At 36.4% G+C, this 23,208-nt stretch overlaps 2 protein-coding genes across 2 annotated transcripts; one reads left to right on the plus strand and one right to left on the minus strand.

Annotated features, from left to right (window-relative positions):
• The first annotated feature begins 197 nt into the window (after positions 1-197).
• LOC140226509 (uncharacterized) lies at positions 198-13,646 on the plus strand. The gene is made up of 7 exons (XM_072306967.1): positions 198-305; positions 1,697-1,813; positions 4,175-4,234; positions 7,724-7,888; positions 12,409-12,591; positions 12,856-12,913; positions 13,420-13,646. The coding sequence occupies exons 1-7, from the start codon at positions 198-200 to the stop codon at positions 13,644-13,646; spliced, it is 918 nt and encodes a 305-aa protein (XP_072163068.1).
• On the minus strand, positions 8,943-10,283 carry LOC140246994 (uncharacterized). The gene has a single exon (XM_072326297.1). It carries the CDS (start codon positions 10,281-10,283, stop codon positions 8,943-8,945), a length of 1,341 nt encoding a protein of 446 aa, XP_072182398.1.
• Positions 13,647-23,208: the final 9,562 nt, after the last annotated feature.

Genomic DNA, 23,208 nt, shown 5'->3' on the forward strand with positions numbered 1-23,208 from the left:
TTTTGTGGTGCAGGGTCACAAATACACTTTGGAATGTAAGTGACGTTGTTTGTCACTTCCCCTATTCTTAATCCTCTTATCTCATACTCTCGTCGGTTTTTTTTTCCTTTCTTTTTCTTTGGATCATTTCATTTATTCCTAATTTTGACCAACACTCATACTCATTTTGGCCAAATGCATTGACGATAAGGGAATTGATGGCGACTGTACAGCTCCCTCCCGGGCAACCGACAGCACACGTGACTACAACCGTCACACCAAGTACGAATGAGGCGAGGCTACGAGCAACTAAAAAGAACATGCGGGTAAGCTAAAAAAATATATATAAAAAAAATATATATATATATGTCAAATTCTACTCTTTGTGAATGAAAATCAAAGCAGAAGTGCACCAGCAGCAAATATGTATTATACATAATTCTCAAAATACTATCTAAATCAGTTGACAATGTGTGCTATTTAATTTTAACTCAAGTAAGGAGCGCCGGGAATACGCTGATTTCATACACCTTTCCTTATACATAAATCTGCCTAAGACCTAATTTGCCAGTGTCATGTAATGGTGGCAGTATCAGAAGTGATGTCAAGGTAACGTCCTACTTCCACTTCTTATGTGATGCATTTGCAGCATATATCAATTTACCAATAGACCGCTGTCTATTTTGACTTGAAGCCGTAATCTAATATAGGTTCCTACAATTTGAAACACAATGACTTCATTTTGTATGCAGATTCTTCAACGACTCATTTACTTGAACAAATCTCAGAAAGTGCATTGAGAAGCAAACAATAACTGGAGAATCCATGAAAATGGAACAAGATGTAAATATAAGCAAAACAAAACATGACTCTCAAAAAAGCCTATAGGCCAAAAGATCTCACACTGTTGGGCCATTCGGAACAGTCTGCATTTTATACATGTAACACAATTATACGGTCTGTTTTTACATCGAACGATTCTAACATGATTGAAGGTAGCGCAGAAAGGGTACTGCTCCATCCAAGTTGAAGTTGAAACAAGTTGAGACATGTTGCAATGATTCAAGTTTCATCTCCAAGATCGGGACAAATGACGATGTGTAACGTTAACATCTTGCTATCATTTTTTCGGTCATAGTAAAGTACGTCAAAGAGAATCATATTGAATATATGACAAAAGGAGAGACCACAATCGTTAACGATCCTTTATGCCCCCTCATTGAGAAAGATGTGAAAGGAAATCTTGAACCTCAATGAAAAATATGTGCATGAAATGTACCTCTCCAAATAGCCTACATTATACATCGAAATGAAACAAGAACTTTTTCTTGTTGAAAAAAAAAAAATAGTACGTCAGGTAGTCATCAAAGACCAAGAAATCTACAATTAAGAATGGTTTTCGGGACAAAGTCTACATTATTTGTGGGCAGGGATATAACTTTGAAAGCGACGGATACTATTAAGACATAGGTGTGAAGTACTTGCGAATTATTGACTCGAGATATAATAGCATTCCAGCATCAATTCTTCTTTACATTTTTTTTTCTGTGACATCTCAAAAATTCATACAATTGAATGGCAGAAATATTTACATGTGTTTCATTATTTCTTAACGTGTGTATAGCCAATGCAGCTATCATCCAACTGTATTAAGAATCATAAATAGGTGCCAGACATAAAATTAATAAATGTATCTATGTAAATCATGTTTCAACAGGTGCAAAGTATACTGCAGCTGGTTGGGGCAGGCCTCCTCTGCCTCTTCGGCGTCATAGCAATTATCATCATGGCAAAATATTCATACTTTGCCACGCCAATTTGGACTGCCGTTGTGGTAAAGTCACTTTCAATTCAATTTCATCTTATTTCCATCCAACGAAAGAACATGTATGGTGCACTGTAAACATTTGACAAATTGTATTTTTATATCGTTTGAAGTACAAGAAAACAAAGAAAGTACATTATTATGCACGCATGAATGTATAATTAGCGAATGAAAACAATTTCAGTTTTGACTTATATTTATTACGTTAAATTGTTGAAGATTGGATCAAATCAAAGGGAAATGTAGCAAATATCCCTTGTCCACCCACATACTCGTATCAAACAAATAAGTAAAAAGGACTCAACTGCGGCAAACATGCTTAGTTTTACACATAGCACTTCCTAATGTTAAAATAGTTTCATATGTATAGAATCTGCATTGTATTTCACGCATTTATGAGATCTCACAGGACGCAATCTATAGGCATACATCATTGAGGGAAATTAATATAATTATCATAGAATCATGGGCAGAATATTGGATGAACGATTTGAAGGAATTGACTGGGTGTTATATCTGCATACTATCGCAGTGTCAATTCATCTGATAGTTAATTTGAGATAGCCAGACTAAATACCATCTTTTGTGTTGGGAGCGTACGTGGTCTGTGGAAGTTAATTCCTTTAATCATCACATGTCAATGTGCGTATTTGGATGACATGGATGGATATTTGTGTGAGTTTCGAGGATAATCTATAAAGCAAGTTTATCATTAACCCAAGCAGAGGATCGAAAGTAGACTTTGCACTGTCAAAATTAGAATATGGACATTCTTAGGCGTGCGGACTGTAAAGTTATATCATTAGGATGTGCTTCATTACCTTTTATAAACAATATGGATATATATGAAGGGTTTGTTTGCAAAAACCGATAAGTCCATTTTTGAAGATTTTGAAGTACGATCTCTGTCATAAAGTACAAAATAATACCTTTTAAATGATATATTGGTCACTACATATAAAGGTATATTTTTGAAGTTACGGTCAAAAGAAGCAAAATTTTTCTTATTATTCTCTTTATTTTTCTTGACCTTTAATCGCAAATATTTCCATTTGGCAAATATGAACTTATCGGTTTTTGCAAACAAACTCTTCATATATATGTGGCGGTGCATCACAAAACGAACAAAAAGTCGCATAACTTGATTTTACATGGGGACTCAAAAAAGTGAAACTGGTCAACCAAGTCATTTATTGAGTTTTTCATATTTTCTGAAAGATCTACCCTCCTTCTATATTGAAATGAGATGATTGGAAAAGAGCATTTTCAGCAGTTTTTCCACAAACCATTTTTTTTTTTTGTAGAGTAGTGAGATCAGGTACGTCTTAGACTCAGAGACCCCTTTTTATTTTAAACCCTTTGCACACTCTTCACTTTCAAGTCTAATAACTTTTGAAGGAATAAGGCTACTGCTTTCAAAGTTGGCATGAATGTTTTAATGATCAGAATGTGAGCAGACTGTAAGTTTTAAAATGATGTATAACTTGATTCGAATGGACTCCCCTAACATACCTAAACACTGGAAAGAAAGCACTCACTCTGGAAAAGTGTGAACGGAGAAAGCAGGCTCTGAAGTACGTGGACAATTCAAGTGCTTACTCTTAACCAAGCCCTGCTACCTGTGCCATAAGAGGGACAAAACACAGGATGTAAACCATACGAGCAACAACAATTAAAGGATTATCAGATTATCAGCTGAAATTGAGCATGTTCTATACAACATTCTGCCCATGATACTTTCAAAGCAGTAGCGTCATCCTTTCAAAAGTTATTAAACAAGTAAAGAGTGTACAAAGGATTTCAAGAAATGAAAAGTGGCCTCTAAGACATACCTTATCGCTGTACTCCCACCCCCCCCCAAAAAAAAAAGGGATTGTAGAAAAACTGCTAAAAATACACTTTCCAATTCATGTTAAGATCCCTGACTGAAGGGTAATGTAGAAGAAGGAGAGCTCTTTCAGAAAATATGAAAAACTCAAGATTGACCATTTCACTTTTTTTGAGTCCTCACGTGCGACATTTTGTTCGTTTTGTGATGCACGACCACTTATATAATCTACTTAAATGAGTGTCTTCTCTGTCAGTTAACTGTAAGGATATCTTGCAAATTAAGATTCACACACCAAACACACAGAAAAAAAAATATTTTGGTGAAAAGGAAACACTTATTATGATTGCTTGCATAATGACCTCATTTACGTGTTCACTATTTGTTTGTCTTTATTCGGTTACCGATCAATTTCTTAAATTGCTTAGTGCATGTGTTTGTATGATATATAATGTTTCTGCTTTGTTGTTTTTGATTTGTTCTCATTCAAGCATCTCTATACATGTTTAGGTCAGTATGATTGTCTTTTTATATCTTTTCAGTTTTTCACACCAGGAGGCATCTCGGGTCTTGTTGCGTCCAAATCTCAACGGAGATCTGCGGTAAGTTACATATTTGATTTGTTATCTGCGAGGATAACCATTTTCAATTTTTGTTGGATGTTCTGGAATGTTACCAATGACTACGGTTTAATTCCTTTTGTTGTTGATGTTGTTGTTGTTGTGGTAAAATACAGAGATTTGACGTGTCCAAACCTGTTTCTGACATATGTATGAATTTCTGAAGCATTTTCCTGACAAAATAGGCAAATTAGGAGAGTAATCTTTACCTCGTGATTAAACCTGTTCTCTTTCATTTTCCAAATATATTAGCATAAACTGGATAAAAGTAATAATTGTAATTATAATAGTAATTATAACAATAATAATACATTCATACACGAAAGCTAATTAATAACATCGCTCTCTCTCTCTCTCTCTCTCTCTCTCTATATATATATATATATATATGAAGAGTTTGTTTGCAAAAACCGATAAGTCCATTTTTGAAGATTTTGAAGTATGGTCTCTGTAATAAAGTACAAAATAATACCTTTTAAATGATATATTGGTCACTACATATAAACGTACACTTTTGAAGTTATGGTCAAAAGAAGCAAATATTTTCTTATTATTCTCTTTATTTTTCTTGACCTTTAATCGCAAATATCTCCATTTGGCAAATATGGACTTATCAGTTTTTGCAAACAAACTCTTCATATATATATATATACATATATATATATATATACACACATATGTGTGACGGAGGAATGACTCGCAGACCTTGCAGTAATGATCGCTATGGCCTTTTCTTCTCCCAAGCTTTCGACTGTGTAACAAGTCTTTTTCAAGGGCTTGATGAGACATAAACATAAAAGCAGAAAAGCAACCAACTTGCATGCATTTGAACAGAATAAGGCAAAATAAGAATAAAAAAATGATAATAAGAGGCTAATCAAACGGAATATAGACAGCAACATGACATTCACACCAATGTACATACATTTAAACACAATGAGGCAAAAACAAAGGTAAAAGAAAATCAAAGAAATCAAACAAATATAAAAAGCAACGGAAAGGCAATACTATCCCATACACTTTCAGTGAAAATAATGGAACAGTATTATCAGTATAGTATAAACAATAATAGCGGTAATCATTGCAATGAAATCATTGGAAATACCAACATAAGTTAAAACACACTGGTTACCTTTTAAGGCGTTGGGATATGCTTGCTCTGTGTGGTGTGGTGTCAGAGGGATGGGTGTGAGGGGGTCGCAAACGTAATGTGGGGGTAGTGAAGTGTGAGGGGTGATGTGGCTAGGAGTATTTGGGACGTTGATGGCGCAAAGAACTTGAATCAGATTAATCATTATACTCAACTTCTTTCTTACATTAATTTGTCCAAGATCATGCAGTGAATGTGTGCGTGCAGTGAAATACACACAAACTTTATAAGCAATGTATATGGGTGGATGTGTACATACGTAAGTATGTACACACAAGTGTATACACTCTCGTGCACTTGCATACATATATACAATTATCCACGCGCTTTCAAATTATACACACGTATTACGAAAACACACGTGTGGATAATACATAGATGTGCTTTTAATACAGAGGCAGATATCCATACATGAACATATCATAATGCGACCGATCCTAGATACATAATATAATTATACAATCCTTACTCAGAAAACATGAATATTATTCCTATTATTTCATTCAACCCCTTTATTCTTGACATTGTAAACATAAGTGAATACGCAATAATCATCAACACTTTTCATAGGTTCTGGGTGCTAGGTTAAAACAGGACCTATGAAAATGATGAGAGGGTGGCGAATGAAAATTTAAAGGGAAAGCAGACCCAAAGAGCAATGTGGATTGAGTGAAAGCAGTAACATTAGAAGAACACATCAGTGAAAGTTTGAGGAAAATCGGGCAATCAATGCAAAAGTTATGAATTTGAAGATTTGGTGTTGGAACTGCTGGGCAAGGAGACTGCTGGAGGTTATGAGTGGACTACAATGTCAAGAAACTATAAAGGGAATTCAATTTTAAAAAAGTCATTTTTCATGAAAATAACACATTCCATCAACTTTATACTGACATAATGTTAGGGTTTCTTTATATTGTTGTCCACTCATACGTCATAACCTCTAGTAGTCTCCTCATCCAGCGGTTCCAACACCAAAACACTTAAATGTGTTCTACTAATGTTAATGCTTTTTAGTCAGTCCACATTGTTCTTTGGGTTTTTGTTCCCTTTAAGGATCGGCATTAATTCCATGTGGGCGTAAGGTGTGTAAATTGGATGTCCAATATAATTCTCGTTTGAGTATGATATGGCTTTCCTTCTTTTTGATGAGTTGTGATTTGTACATCCTGAACTGAATTATTTGGTAGGTTGAAGTGTAAGGTGTAGGGAAGGATTTTGCGGCTGGAGATGTTGTGGTTGATAATCTCAGAGCGTGTGTTGTTTAGGCGGGTGTACAGAAACGTTTGAGTTTTTCCAACATACTGTAGGCCACATTGACAGCATGTGATGAGGTATATTACCCAAGAGGATTTACATTTTGTATGGCCTGTGATGAAGTAGGTTTTCTTTGTTGATGAACTAGTGAATGTGTGTGTGTCTTGGATGTGCTGGTGCAGGATGCATTTTTTGACTTGCATTGGTACAAACCAGGCGTTGAAGAGCTGATGTCTGTAAGCGTAATGTGGATCTGTGGTGGGGTTAGGTGGGGTGGGCTTAGAGAAGTGTGTGAGTTGGTGTTTGTTGTGCTTTCAGAGCTCTGTAGGGCGTCTTCGTGAATTGTGTCTACAAGCATGGATATTGTTTTAGTTTGTGTATGTTATTCATGGTCTGTGGCTGGAGTGTGTTGTTTGGCTGATTTGGCATTCGCAAGCATGTCCCGTAGCGTTCTACTACGTCGGTAGGATGTGATGGGTGGCCTTGGAGAGATACTTTGTAGGGTATCGCACTCGCTGATAATGGAAAAATGTTTGTGGATGATGCGCGAGACGTTGGCTGTGGCGGGTGTGTATGTGATAGGAAAGTGTATGTTGCTTGTTGTTCTTTCTTTGTATGAGAGAAGATTTCCCCTAGTGATTTGTGATGCTCGCGAAATTTGTTGGTTTACCACTTTGGGATTGTAATTTCTGTCTTTGAGGTGCGTCTTTAGTTGTTCCAAGTGGTGAGAGGTCTTGTCAGGGTCTGAACAGATGCGGTGAATGCGTGTTGCTTGGCCATATGGCTATGGGATGCTTTTGAAGACATGTTTTGGATGACAGGATGAGGGGAGTAGGTAAGCATGCGTATATGTGGGCTTGGTGTGGAGTTGTGTGTGTAAAGTGCCTGCTTCCAGATACCTAATAATATCAGTCAGGAACTTATTATTTCTTAATAGAGTTATCACAATGATTGTTTCGAAGTAATAAACTTATCGAATCCTTCCTATTATTGCATAATTATTTTGGATCATTTCACGTCTGTTTTTTTTTTCACTCTCTGCGGCTACCCCCTCACCTTTGTTGAAGATAACGGCCTGTATCGTCTTTTCTTCACTCGGATGTGCCTGTGCCTTTTCCCTCTTTATCGTTTATATCTGCGCTGCAAGCTGGGAGCCTGTTGAGAGACACTTCTACTACGGCAATTGGTATTGCGTGCCGTCCAGCTATTGGTACTACTGTGACTACTCTCCTGTAAGTTTCTGCTAAGTTCATGTTATTAGTATCATTACATTGTTATTATTATTATTATCATCATCATCATCATTATAATTATGACTACTGACGAGGCGATATATTTTCTTCAAGACACTAATATTTTGCACTCTACTCTCTAAAAAAAAAAAAAATCCAGTGAAAATATTTACTCTTGAAGGTGTGAATAAAAAAAAAGTGAGTAAATTTAGAGTGAAATTGGAGTGAATTTTCAGTGAAAATGTTCATTTTCACACGTTTTAGAGTGCCCTCAATGACCACTCCAAAATCTTCGATTGACCCCTGAGGTCACTCCAAAATGAGTGAAAATGAACATTTTCCATCAAAATTCATTCCACTATCACTCTAAATTCACTCTTTTTTGTATTCACTCTTTCCAGAGTGAATATCTTCACTCGAATTTTTAGAGAGTATATCGTAATTGCTGATTCTAACACTGCCCGCGTCAGCGGACAAACAAATAATTTCGTTATGTTACCTGACCCAGAACTGTTCAAAATATTACGGCTTTGATCCTCTTTATAAATCTTTAACAAAATACATCTAGTACGTCAGTAATACATATATATATATATATTATATATATAGTGCATGAGGCTGAATGCACTATAACAATATATAAGCACCGACAAATTCTGAATTTGTCCCGAAGGCCAGTTATATTCAATGAGGCCGCAGGCCGAATTGAATATAACTGCCTGAGGGCAAATTCAGAATTTGGAGGTGCTTGTATTGTTATTGTGCAAGAAGAACTCATGCACTATGTGTTATATAAAATAGCATACATACCCAGGTGAATTATAAAAATAGGTAGAAATAGGGAAGTCCAGATCACTTACCAATACCAGTTTCTTTCAAGCTGTGTAGACAAAATCCGGAAGTAACAGTAGAAACTCTTAACAGTCAACAGTTAATACGTAATTAACGCTCTGGAACACCGAACACAAGATCCAAACGTGAAATTCCATAATGGCATAGTTCTAGGCCTATAACATGAGACCATGCCCATCACATCGTCATTGAGTTTGTTCGTTTACTTCTGATAATAAATTTTGACTTTGCATCCATGAAAATGAAGTTGCTGGTGAGTAGATCTACTTATGTTGGAACTGATGTTGATAGGAGAAGTGTGGGGTGACGCGAGTCCAGCCGTAACGTTAGGACTAGATGTAGGCCTAGATCTGCGAGCGACAGAGCTAACGTTAGTAGTAGTAGGAGTAGGACCAGGTCTAGGCGCAACCGGATTCAAGCACGTGCTTGTGGCAGGCATTGTAGGCGTCGACTGGACCCGAGAAATGGTCAAACTCATTCGTCGCTTTTGCTCTTCCTCAACTCGAGAATAATGCTTTATGCTTGTCTCAGATTTGTGCCCGGAGATTGCCATTATATGGCGTGCTTCGAATCCAGCATTATCGAGTTTGTGAATTGAAGTTGCCCGAAGGCAGTGGTTGGTATACACTTTAGAACAATGCGCTTCAGCAGTAATCGACGACATTTTGTTCGCAAGAGTATTCACACCTACGGGAGAATTGTCGTACCATGGATGGCCAGGCCTTGTGGTTGCTTTTGGTCGTTGCCACAATGCATCACAGTGTGGATGTAGGTGTGAGACATATTTCACGAAAGATTCAACGGGGCAGTCATCCTTATGGGTCTCATACATACGACCTTGTTGACTTTCTTCGTCATCAAGCCCTTCCCCACGGTGATTCTTGGTTTTCATGTCTCTAGCCAGATACACATACCTTTGATTCGAAGAGTCAGTTGTGACAGCAAAATCTCCCTTGTTCATGTTGCGGAGATTTTCTCTTCCTCTGTTGCAGAAATGCAACATTAGATCTAAGAAAACCTTATTCTGGAGACCCCTTGGTGTCGTAGGTGAGACGGCAGGTGAAGATTTGATTTTTGACATATCTTCGTCGGTGATAGGGTCCTTATGCCGTACGGATCCTTTCCCAGCCTCTTTCACTTTGTGTAGCACAGCTTTAAACATATCATTTGCACCTTTGAAGTCACCATCGCTACAAATGTTTACGTCAAGCGTTTGTTGAAAGTGTCGCTGAAGACCATAACGAAGTGTGATCAGAGAGCGCTTAGCGTATAGTTCCCCATTTCCCCTACGCACCTCCGCGTAAAATGTACGCAGAAAGCGGCACAAGTCTTGGGCTGACTTGCTTTCAACATCCGTCAGGCCGATTCCTTTTTCCGAGCAGTACGATTCCAAAATTCGAAGCGCGTATTTTATGACATCTTTAGTTTTCTTTGCGTCCTTATTGTCCAAGATGTCGCTTAGATCAGTCTCTGTTAGAGTAGCAAACCTGTTGTTTTCAGCTTCCATGTTTAAATCTACCGCCGAACTAGTCGAGTCCCCCATTACAGTACTACATAGTTGCTGGCGGCGATGGATCAAACTTCGATAATAACGATAGTATCGAAAAAAGGTATCGTGATTGTGGCGCAATCGCGTCGATAAGGTGCGGGATTCAGTACTTGATGATTGAAATGAGGGAGCAAAAACCGATATCAAATCGATAGTGGGTTATCGTTGGCAATCGTTATATTTTACGTGCACTATAACTTTTGTCATGCACTGCCGGCCTGTATCATAAGTATGTATGCTATTTTATATATATATATATATATATATATATATATATATATATATATATATATATATATTTGTATATGTATATAAACCCTCAACGAAAGATCAGCAATATTTTACTTAAAGGTATTAGCCCACATTTGTAAACCTGCAGCAATTGGTCTCATAGGTAGCATGGAGTTTGGGTATGATTGCAGTAACACCTGTGCAAAATTTCGTTCCAATTCGTCCGTTACTTTCATAAAAATCAATGAAAATGCACCGTAATCCGTATGCATGCGTATAACGCTCGCTAGCTCCGGTCCACGTACGTGTTACATGTACAATGTACGTAGCTATAGCCCGCGCTCGTAATTCGATTTTGGGTCGGGTTGACCCGGTTTGAAAATTGATTTTAAAACGATGATTTTCTCTCTTTTATCGAATGGTATAGACAAAGAGCGACAGGTGAGGTATGTTACTGTTATAACTTATACTTCAAGTCATATTGGACCTGTTTTATGCAGTTTTGATTTTCGTGGGTTTGCAAATGTGGGCTAGTACCTTTAAGGCGCAGTCCTGAGACCTGACTTCTCAATTTTCTGTACAAATTAAAACATGGGTCTACTGAAAATAAAATATCTTTCTGTAAAAAAAAAAAAAAAAAAAAAAAAAAGGGGGGGGAGAGGAGTTGATGAAAAACTGATTAAATATCCGGTGGAACTCCTTCAAATAGGTACAGGATATTTTGAGTGTTATTGTGTTGTAGTGTCATTGTGATTACTCAAATACTCCAACCTTATCATTATGATCAGTAAGATCAGGTACTATTTACCGTCGAGAAGTGATTTATCCAAATTCGATGCATATGTGTTGGCCAGTTACATCACAAAACATTCTAAATGTTGAAATTTTGCAATGAAGCCTAAAATATGAGGAGATATCATGATTTTTTTTTCCTCAATGACGATGATTGTAGATGGTTTAGACAGGACGAACAAAAAGTCGCACCCTTTAATTTTATGTGAGGACTCAAAAAATAAAGGTGAAATGGGTCAACTGAGTCAATCTTGAGTTTTTCATATTTTCTGAAAGCGCTACCCTTCTTCTACAATATTCTTTAGTTTGGGATCATAACATGAATGGGAAGGTGCGTTTTCAGCAGTTTTTCTACAACCCATTTTTGGAAGAGAGTAGAATTATCAGGCATGTCTCAGAGGCCCCTATTTATTTCTTGAAATCCTTCGCATACTCTTCACTTTCAAGTTTTATAACTTTTGAAAGGAAAATGCTACTGCATTGAAAGTTAGCATTATTCATGAACAGAATGTGTTAATAGAGTATCTTTAATTTCAGCTTATAATCTCTTCATTGTTTTACATCCTGCGTCATGTCCCTTTCATCATACATATAGCACGGCTTGGTAAAGATTAAACACAAGAATAGACTGTGTACTTTAGAGCCTCTTTTCTCAATTCACACTTTTCCAGAGTGTGTGTTTTTATCCAGTGTTTGGATAGGTTAGGGGATTCCTTATGAATTAAGGTATACAACATTTTAAAGCTTAGAGTCTGCTCTTTCAGAATCTGCCCTTAACTAAAAAATTATGTCTGACGACTATTTGTTGGTTTTATGATGGAGGGTCACATATACATTTCCGTTCCAACTGTTGTTTTAACGCTCGTTGTTTCTATCAGTAACTCACAATGTAGAACTGTTTCGAAGCAATAAATTTTGTTTGTTTATCTGCGTAACGAAAGTAATGCTTTCGTAGAGTTTTATAGTATATTTTAGTAATATTATCACTGTAGAAATAGTCCCTCTATGACGGAAATTATTTCTAAAAAAAAAGAGACATTGCAAAACAATGAGAGACAATTGTTATGCCATATATTTTCTGTCCGTATCTTGCCAGGGAGGACGGAAGACCGTCGACGCATTTCTGATAATGACATCCATTTTCCTCTTGATGGTGGACATTTTTTCGCTGGTATGTTGCGCCACGTACGTCAGAATGACTCAAGGGGACTCTGGGTCGTGTGCAGCGTGCTGTGCACAAAATTGTTCATGCTGTGTTCCACCTCCACCGCCTACAACGGTGGGTTGATGTGATGCGATTTCATTTCATTTGACTTGATTTGATTTGATTTGTAAACATTATTAGTACGTGTGTTTTGTTTTGTTTTTTAACTATCGTCTTTTCAGAGGATAATGTCCTTCACACCTAAAACTTGCTCATAGGCTTTCCGCAGCTTTACCACGCAAATCTGAATTCTTTCCCCAAATCAGTGGTTTATTTGCATTTGCATTTTTTTTTCTTTGTCATTTTGATGGTTTGTTTTGTTTCTTTCATTTACATCAGGCCGTAATTACAGCTGGTGGACCACCATCTCAACAGGCTGGTATCACAACACTCCAAGGTATGTCTTTCTTACACAATGGATTCTGCAATCATCTTATTGACAAACTCTCTGAACAAGTGAGTTGTTTTGCATTCGCTCTTTGTTGAAAATGAACGACTGAATAAACACCTGTCAACCTGTGTCTTTACCGCATCGTTGATCTTCCATGCCGTCCAAACAATAAACATAAGCTAATTTAGATATAGATATGCCCTTTTGTGAAAGACAGAAACAGAAAAAAAAAATAATTTGATGGCCATAGTCGTAGGACGTAATTCACTTCTTTCTAAATCCTATTAAAAGAAAATTGAAGTTAATGATGACATATAAATATTTTCTTTGAATGAAAAGGAAGAAACACATTTATAGAATAGTGTATTGAAATATAAAGCAGTATTAACATATCTGAAAATCTTATCTGAAAATCCATGTCTAGCGATTTTTGTTGGTTTTGTGATTCAGGGTCACTTATCCATTAAATTTCTGTTGTTTTCCATCTCTCTTTTTTTTTTTTCGATGGGTAGTTGGAGTACCCAATCAACCCCAGCCGGTGTATTACGTCGTGCAACCAGGGCCAGTGGTCCAGGGCCAGCAAGTTCCGGGAGTCATGACCACATACCCAACTCAACCGCCTTTAGGTGGGCAGCCAAAACTGACTGAGCCGCCTGTACTCCACCCGTCTTCACAGAACACCGCCCCCAACGTCAACACAAGCCAGCCGAACTACTCCCCTCCCCCATACTCTTCTTAGTGACGATAATCGAAATAAGAAGGGAGTTCACGGTCGAGATTTTTGCATGTGCAAAGTCAGCGTCAAAATAATCAATCGACTGTAGTAAGCAACACTTCATTTATAACAAAGATGACACGCTTCATAGAGGAATTCTTCATCACAAGTCCTTTTCATAAAATAATCATTTGAAAGTCTGCGGTGTATGCGGTCTGCGGTGAAATGAAACATCTGTTAAGCATGAACTCTCTTTTTTAGGATCAAAACAAAACACTCTCTGGAAAGGCCTGCCTGTTATAACCTCCTTCCGGAAAATCTCACTATAAGAAATAAGAAAATAAATACATTTAATGTATTTTTCTTAGTACATAAGAGGTTGTTGATGTTATGATTTTTTTTTTATGTCTGTAATTCACCTGCTTGCGTGCTGAATTTACTAAGTTGTTTCGAAATAATATGCCATTGAAATCTTGTAAATAGTATCATTAACAGTATACTTTCAGTCCTAACAACAGCCGTAGTAATGGGCTTTAAGCCATTATCACTCTGTTTGCCGCGCTTTTCTATTTTTCTTTATGTTTCGGCCACGAGGTGTCGCCGGAGGCATTTCTTTATTTTGAAGGGGGGGGGGGGGGGTTGTCCGTCCGTCTATCCATCCATCCGTCCTTCATTCCATCTTTATGTCAATAATTAACTTTTTGAGGAGAGCGCAACTTAGTGAACCGTTTGAGGTATCCAAATGAAACTTAGAATAGTATGTATGTGTGAGTGGACGAAATTGTGTCCATCAACTTGTGGTTGCACATGCTCAAAGGTCAAGGGTCAAAACTCAAGGTCAAATTCTTAAAATTTCGATACTTCCCCCATATCTATGGAATCCTGAAAGTACTTTCGTGACACTTAGTGTTTGTATGTATTACCAGATAAAGATTCTCTGTGAAAGCTTTGGGCCATTGGATTAAAGGTTAAAGGTCAAGTGAATTAAACCATGCTTGAACTTCCCCTTTTTTTCTCTCTCAATTTGTCGGAAATGACCCAAAGTATCATCATGAAACTTCATACATGTGCCTTTACTACCTGACAGTGATTCTCTTTGGAATTTGGGACCATGGGTTCAAAGGTCAAGGTTGAAGGGTCAGGTTAAAATGCTAAACTTGTACTATTTAATACTGAAATTTCCATTTCCCCCATACCTTGGAGATTACTCAGTGGATAAACTTTGAAGGTACACATGCATTTCCTTGCAATGCTTATGTAAGAACAGGTGTACGGTATGATATGGTCAAAGGTCAAGGTAAAATGTTCGAATGTCACATTTTCTCCAGATTTTGGAAATAGTTCAAAGAATCAACAGGAAGATAGATGTTACCATCTATTAATTATTATTGATGAATTGCGGACCATGGAGTCACAGGGGAAAGGTAAAATGTTCAAATCCATAATACCTGCTCTGCAACAATGTAGTCATCGATCCAAACGAAACCTGTTTTTTTTTTTTTTTTAACCATTCAACACATTTGTGAAAGACATGTTATTTTAATTTTTTGGTCAGTTATAATCACGAAACTGTTATTTCACATTGTTAAAACGTATTCTAGACATATTGGTAGAAACATGCATACATGCATATCACTTTCCATAGTGACGTTTTTTTTTTATTTTTTTTTACTTTTGTTATTCCTAATCTTATTTCAATTTTTTGTCGGTAGGCATTAACTTGCAATAAAATTCACTGAAAGCAAGCAAACATGTGAGAATGTGTACATAATTTAGTTTTGTTGACATAGTTACCTTGCACTTTGGGATTGTAATTTCAAATAGAAGTATGTACGAAAACTAAATCGGCATAGATAACATATTACATGGTATGCAATTGAACGCGATTTGTATTATCTATACTTTCACTTTTCATACTTAATTAGATTTAGAATGACCAAATTTAAAGAGTTTAGCCGCAAAGAAAGCATATAGATGGTCCTAAACTGAATAGAATCGGTCTTTTCCTGCTTCGTATTAGAAAAAAAGCAAAGAAGAAAATATAGTAAATAAAAATGGCTCATTCGACTAATTTCATTTTTCCTTTTATTCCACACAAGAACGTATATCATATCGTACATGCTTGAGGAAAATTGATGTTTTGTAATGATTTACACCTTCTATAATGTGTTGGAACATTAATAATTTCCTACATTGATATGACGTTATATGCAACCTCGATACTACTAACCAAAGAAACACTTTGTTTGGTATTATGTGTTTTCATTTCCGATTGTATTAAAGCTGATAATGCCATTAACTGCTGCATTTGATTTCAAAGTCAGGCAACAAAGCGTATCATTTACATTGCAATGGCTTGTGGTAAGACGTCGGTTTTTACTACGCTAAATTTTGTTTTACATGTCTGAAAAATCCCCCCTCTGAAAGAGTAAATTCTGTTAAATGCATCTACATGTAGTGCTGTAATTCTGAACCCGATAAGTTACAATAAAAAATTAAGTAAAAGCTACTTCATATTTGTGTTTGTACAGTAAGACATTATCAGAGAACTTTGACAACTTTTCAGAGATTATCTTAAAACGTATAGAAGGAGGAGGATACAATGATTACTGGCTTTCTAAATTCAATAACGCAAGCGCAAGTGAATAGTATGTCTACGATCCGACAGATGAAAATATATGTAGGCCCTGCCAACGTTTATGCCTCATCAGAGAAAAGCAGACGCAAGGAGAAGGGTATATTGCGTAATTAAAGGACAAGTCCACCCTCATTGACATGTGGATTGAGTGAATGCAGCAATATTAGTAGAACACATCAGTGAGATTTTGAGGAAAAAAACTCTCACTGTTATGATTTTTTAAAGTTTCTGCTCAGTCACTGCTGGATGAGAAGACTACTACAGCTTGTGATGTCGCATGTGTACAACAATATAAAGAAAAAGATATAAAGAAAAAATATACTTTCCTTTTTCTCACATAATAAAACAACACTTGACTTGCCTCTTTCATATGGCAGGGGGAATAACATTACCTTTACCGTACGTCAGTGGTGACAAGTCGAGGAAATTTGCCCTTTTTTTGGCCAATCCCCCCCCCCCCACACACACACACACAATTATATTTTTTTTGTGAAATTCTCTTTTCATTTTAATTACATCGTTCTATTCATATGAGATCATACCCTGTAATAGTCTTCTCATCCAGCAGTGACTGCGCAGATATTGAAAAAATTCATAATTTTTGAACGAATTCTCCGATTTTCACTGATGTGTTGTACTAAAATTGCTGCAACCACTAAAGATAGGAATGAATATAAGGCAAGACTGAGGCAAGCTGAATGGACGAGGATGAAGGGATCAGAGAACAAAGGAGAAATGAAAATGTAAAAGAAAAGAAAGCCAGTGAGGGATGGTGGCTAAGAAGAATAAAGCGTGACCAAAAACTTGTGAAATTGTATGTGGAAGAAAATGAAAACATTATGTATGCTTTCCGTTACGTAACGACTTCATTTCTTATGTTACCTTCAATGACTGTCCTTGTCAAGGTCAACATGCAAATATTATATTTCTCATGGATGAAGGTATGTTTATAATTGTTATGAAAAGTTGTTGTCTGTTTAGGTATTAGGACGGGTGTATGTTGTGTGTGTGTATGTGATTTTTTTTTTTTTTTCGTTTTTGGTCTACTCCTAAATACATGTAGAGACAGCATAGCTACGGTCCGATATCCCATTGCTCTTATATTGTTTACAAAACAGAAGATGAATACCAACCTCTCATTATAGCTACAATATATTATATACAATACGTGGGGGCAGAAGAGTAGCTTAAGTAAGTATGCCTAAATTTCATGGAAATTGAAAATGTATGTGTACAGTGCACAATGTCTCACTTTGCAGCCTCAAAATTTCAATATAACATGTTCTCTATATGGGAAACTACATATCTTCAAACTTGTACCCTTAGGTCTAAAAGGCAAAAGGAATGTTTAATCAACTTTTTTTCTTTCGATTGCAAATTCTAAACAAAGTGTAATTACACCCAAACACAAATTCTATCATTTTTGCCGTCAGGAGGCCGATAAAATAGCTTTTAGATTCTTTAAACTGCACAATGCTCACGTTCCACGTATCCAGATTTTTTTTTTTTTGATTCATTATCTTTATTAAAGTACTCCCAAAGGACCAACATTTTGCTAGCATTTCTGGATGAAAAAAAAAAAAATATCAGTGTAGCCTATACTAAACTATTACGAAATATACAAAACATGAACAACCGTTTTTATCAAAAAAAAAAAAAAAAAAAAACACCAAACAACATTTCTGGCATAAACATTTTAGAGTTAGGGTTTACTGAGAAAATTGATGATATCTTTCTGTACTAGGGGCTTTATTGTGAAATCTAAATATTGAAACGTGTTTGGTATTGCAATACATCATATACAATTATGATCATTCATTTTTTTTTTCAATCAATGATCCCAATTTCAATTGGCACTCGTTCTTCTCATAGAGGTAAGTATACCTATCTCTCTAACGTTTACTTACCTTTAAATGGCAAGTATATCGGACAGCCATCGTACTTTTCATCCCTAATGTACGTCTGAGGTACAAAGTATAAGGGTCTGCCTTGTCAAACTACCAATGGATGTCACAGATATTAATATCACACTTGTGTGTGTCTGTAGACATATGTTATTGTGTATGAGTGTGTGTGTGTGTGTGTGTGTGTGTGTGCAGGGAGACAATCGACCGTCGTCAGTACTCAACTCGATACACTGGCTGATGGCAACCCCAAAGAATGCACCTGGTGTTCAGGACGGATGATATTTCTAGTGAGTATGTTTTTGTCTTCCTTATTGTGTCACATTACGATGAAAACACTGGTATTTTTTTATCATTCTAACCAAGCGTGCGATCAATTTCTTTTTCACAATGACTAGTACAGTTTAATTTATTCCTGGCGTAACTTTTGTTCTTTCAATGTTTGTGCTGTTGTTCTTCCCAAGGAGTTGTTTTCATTTCAGTTTATTTTTTTTTCTCGATGATTTTCAATATAGGTAGCTTTAAAGACATTATTAAACATTCACAGATGAAAAAAAAAACAGCTTTACTAACAAGTTCAAAATAATTATAAAATGTGAATAGGGATAGAAACAACCAATGTTAAAACTTCAGTCAGTATAATCAATCTTAAATATACAAATTTATGCTATTGTGAACAACGGTAGGCCTAAAATCTTTTCTAGACTAAATCGTCTACAGCTATGATTTATTGAGAAGAAAAGGTGATATCTCCTTGTATTTTAGCTTTAATGCGACATTCTTAAATGGTACGATTTGTTGTGATATAATTGACCTAGTATATGCATCAAATGTGAGATCTCGAACATTTTCATTTTAAATCACTGCCTGCTCCCTATGGTAAATAGTACATTTAATGACCAGGTGATAGTTTGCAGAATATCATTTGCGTCACAAAAGAAAACTCGTACTGCCTGTCTTCCATTACTTTCCATCTCATATATTCCGTACCTTGTTAGCTCACTTTCGCTGTGACATACTTGGTTAGCCATGACAACTTCAGGTCAGCAACAACTGCTGACTTCCATGTCGATCATTCTAGACCGTCGAAAGATTAGACGGAATAAGTTGGGCCTACAGGTAAGGCACATTTCACATTGTTCCCTTTATTCAATTCCATTCCGACTAATGACTTATGAAATATACATTAACTAAGTCAGAGCGCGCCATGCATTACGATTGAAGCAAATTAAAGCGGTGCGTCATCGAGGCGTTACCCAGTTTTTGTATGCAATGTGATCTGGATATTTAGACCCGTTTAAAATGAGATTGAAAAAAAAATCTCACAGAACTTGTGAAATAATCATAGCAAAGCTATTTAGCATAGGGCTAAATGGATTTTGTTTCTCCTTAAAAAAGAGCAATACATGAGATATTCAACACAAAGTATTGCTCCACTCGCACGCGTGTCACACATTCTAGCAATATTATGCCAGGAAAGGTAATGTACACGCAATGCAATATGTAAACAGGGAGCAAAGATGACCGACATCATAATCATAACGATAGAGTTTGACCCTATTCCAATGAATGACAGTCTGAATATTTGATGAGCAAATTGCAAGGAAAATGATATATTTGCATATACTTCATCTTTATAATCTTATATCATATACGTATAGGTCTATATAAAAAAATTATGTTCATATTGTATTGCAAATACAATGATGATATAATTATGCATAATAAGTGTTGGATAAAAGTCATTTTGTCACAATCAGTTGCAATTTACCAGTTTGATTAGACTTTCACAGCGATCGATCTGAATAAGTCTACAGATCCAGCATAGGCGGAAGTCTATTCGATTGTGAAAAAAAAAAGAACTTTTATTCGCCATTCCAATCATATTTTTTTTCAGCCGTATATAAATGAGTGTGCATGTGTGTGGATGTGCTTTCAAATTCCGACTCAATATTCCACTAGGTATCGGGATATCTTCACATGTTCTGTGCAGTGCTCTTACTCATATGCGGCATAGCGGCTATAATACTCCAAGCATACTTCTCATACTACGCCACCCCGGTATGGGCTGCCGTTGTGGTAAGATATGTAATTCCTAACAATACAAACTTTCCTCTTCCTGAGCCATAATATAGTATCTATTTTCCATGCGGTTTAATACCAAACATCAAACAAAAGTAAACATCATCAAATCATAATGAAATTTCAAAGATATTCAGTGCAATATTTTGCTCACCATACCTGCTTACTGAGTGTGGACATTTCAAACTGATATTGTACAATAGTTCATCTTTAATTCAATATCAATCTGTCGGAAAGAGGCAGCACAATCGCTAGAAATTCAGCAAAATTCTGTCCCGGTAATTAATTTGAAACAAAATTACTTTAAATTCAGTGCCCCTTCATATTAACACACTTTTTTGTTTTTTGTTTTGTTTTTGTTTTTAATCAATGATAATACGTGTATGATTCTTTCATATTTACATAGAAATATTTTAACGAGTGCTGATGACGATTTCTTGGCTCATGCTTTGTATTTAATTCGTTTCTGTTTCAGAAAACGCGGTCTTCCTTTTCCTAAAGCATCTTTCAAGTTGAATAATCATTTTGTTGAACAAGAAATCCTTTTTTGACATTGCTGAGTTTGTTGTTCTATTAGAAAAAGCTCAGAAATCTTTAACCTTTCATCTAAACGGTAACACTGTGTATATGACTGATTTCCGTTTATGTTCTAAACGTAAATATGTTCCAATCTCTATACGTAAAATTAGAAATAAATGAGAACTGAACATCAAACTTGAAGAAACTATTACATTCATTAATAGCATTTGTTGAAAAAATGATTAAAGCAATAAGAAAGACCACATAGGCTTTAAAGATAATAAAAAGTTTTGGTACCTCAAAAGTTTCCCTGAATTTCCTTGTCTTGGTTTGTGTTTCACGTTAAAGTACGTTGTCTGTGAGAATTACTCGCCCCAAAGTGCTCTCATGTCTTAGTAATCATGCAATAATGGTTTCGTACCAGAGCCGTCGCCGTACAGCGTCGATAAATATTGTACGAAACCACTGACTGCGACCAGCAGCGTGCAGCCCATTGTACGCATAGCTAACTGCGACCAGCAGCCCCATACGCATAGCGTAATGGGGCTTCGCATTGTAACATACAGGATCATGACAGAATTAGTATCGCGGGTAAATGTCAATTTAAAATCCCAAAATTTCTTCGATTTGAAGACTTACCAATTAAGTTGAAGTATTGAAAACAGGCTTCGAACAACGTTTGGTTCTGCCAATAGTCCCTTTCTTTTCGAATTGATGACTGAATGTGACTCGGTCGAGAGGACCTTGGGAGAGCTACATACACCATGGACCGATGCATACACTGACTACTACGGCCAGCGCATGCGCACACAAACATCTTATCCGTTGATATGGGATTTGAAATTTGTGCGCATGTGATGTGTTCGCATGCACTGGCTGTGGTATTCAGTGTACATGGTGTATGTAGCTCTCCCAAGGTCCTCTCGGCCGAGTCACATTCAGTCATCAATTCGAACAGAAAGGGACTGTAGGCAGAACCAAACGTTGCCCGAAGCCTGTTTTCAATACTTCACCTTAATTGGTAAGTCTTCAAATTGAAGAATTTTTGGGATTTTAAGTTAACATTTATCCCGTGATACTAAATCTGTCATGATCCTGAATGCTACAATGCGAAGCCCGATTACGCTATGCGTATGGGACTGCTGGTCGCTATGCGTATGGGGCTGCTGGTCGCAGTTAATTGCATGATTACTAAGACATGAGAGCACTTTGGGACGAGTAAGTCTCACAGTGTTAGTTATAATATGAAAAGTACTTTAACCTGAAACACAAACTAAGACAAGGCAATTTTTGAGGTACCAAAACTTTTTATCTTTAAGACATTTCATAATACTGACTATCAGAGATGTTACTTTGTTCTTCGTGTTGCGCAAGCTATGAAAAACCATGACATTAACATGAGAAAAAGAGAGGAAAAGGGATAGGAAAAACGTAAGTCATACTTTTTTCCCCTACTCTGATTTGTAACAGGTCTACTTTCCTTGCGGGTGGCTCGGAGTTCACTCTGCACATCGCGAGGGGGTGTCACCGGTACGTCTAAAAATAGCAAAAAATGCACTTACAGACATTCCAGAGTAATTAAATTGTTGCCATTTATAATTACCTACATTTTCTGGTAACTTGCTTCAAAACGATGCAGACACGCATAAAAAAAAACGCCCTAAAAGTGCCATTTTTCATGTTTTATATAAAACAAAATCAAATCTTCGTTAAAATCATTATGTTACTTATATATTGATTACATTTATGCTACTTTGAACAAAGAGCACACTCATTGGATTAGGAAGTTAGGTGCAGATGCTGTAACAAAGAACGATTTTTTCGCCTATACAAGAGGAAGAAGAAGAACTGCTTTCCTAAAGTCGACTTAACTGTGTGGCTACGAATTCTACAGTATACCCCCTCCCCCTTTAAAAAAATAAAATACATATATGTATATATACAATCCAATTTTTACATTGATAATTTCAATTATTATTTCAAAAGTGTTCAAATGCTATTTGATGGTCTTAAGTATAATTATTGTGTATTATCATCGGAGCTATATTTTGCAGAAAACCCATTCAATGTGGTTGGGTGGTCGCAGATGAATATGGATCCTTATAAAGCGTGTCACGGGTCTGATTCTTCAAAGTTTAGCACTTGGATGCTCTTGGAACTGTATTGTAATAAGTGGGAAAAAAAATGAACAGAACGTGTGGGAAGGAATTCCTGACATGCTCTACAAAATTCCTCATTTCTCTTGGACCACCGAAGCAAGTCGGGTGGGGTTTCATATTATGAAATTGTATTTTGATTGATTCACTATTTTTACTGTAAAACGTCTCATTGTGGAGGGTCCCGTTGTATTTTTTTTTTTATTTTTTGATATACGGTATATTATATTTCAACTCCACCCGCTCTCTTTGTCTTTCTTGTTCTACAGGCTATTACCTCGATTATC

This window comes from Diadema setosum, chromosome 3 (genome assembly GCF_964275005.1).
Source record: "Diadema setosum chromosome 3, eeDiaSeto1, whole genome shotgun sequence".
NCBI classification, from domain to species: Eukaryota; Metazoa; Echinodermata; class Echinoidea; order Diadematoida; family Diadematidae; genus Diadema; species Diadema setosum.

Excerpts from the sequence above, each read along its gene's own strand:
- LOC140226509 (XM_072306967.1), top strand. The coding sequence starts at position 198 with ATGGCGACTGTACAGCTCCCTCCCGGGCAACCGACAGCACACGTGACT. Across the intron at positions 1,814-4,174 it reads CAATTTGGACTGCCGTTGTG|TTTTTCACACCAGGAGGCAT; the intron begins GTAAAGTCACTT and ends ATATCTTTTCAG. Across the intron at positions 12,592-12,855 it reads CACCTCCACCGCCTACAACG|GCCGTAATTACAGCTGGTGG; the intron begins GTGGGTTGATGT and ends CATTTACATCAG.
- LOC140246994 (XM_072326297.1), bottom strand. The coding sequence starts at position 10,283 with ATGGGGGACTCGACTAGTTCGGCGGTAGATTTAAACATGGAAGCTGAA.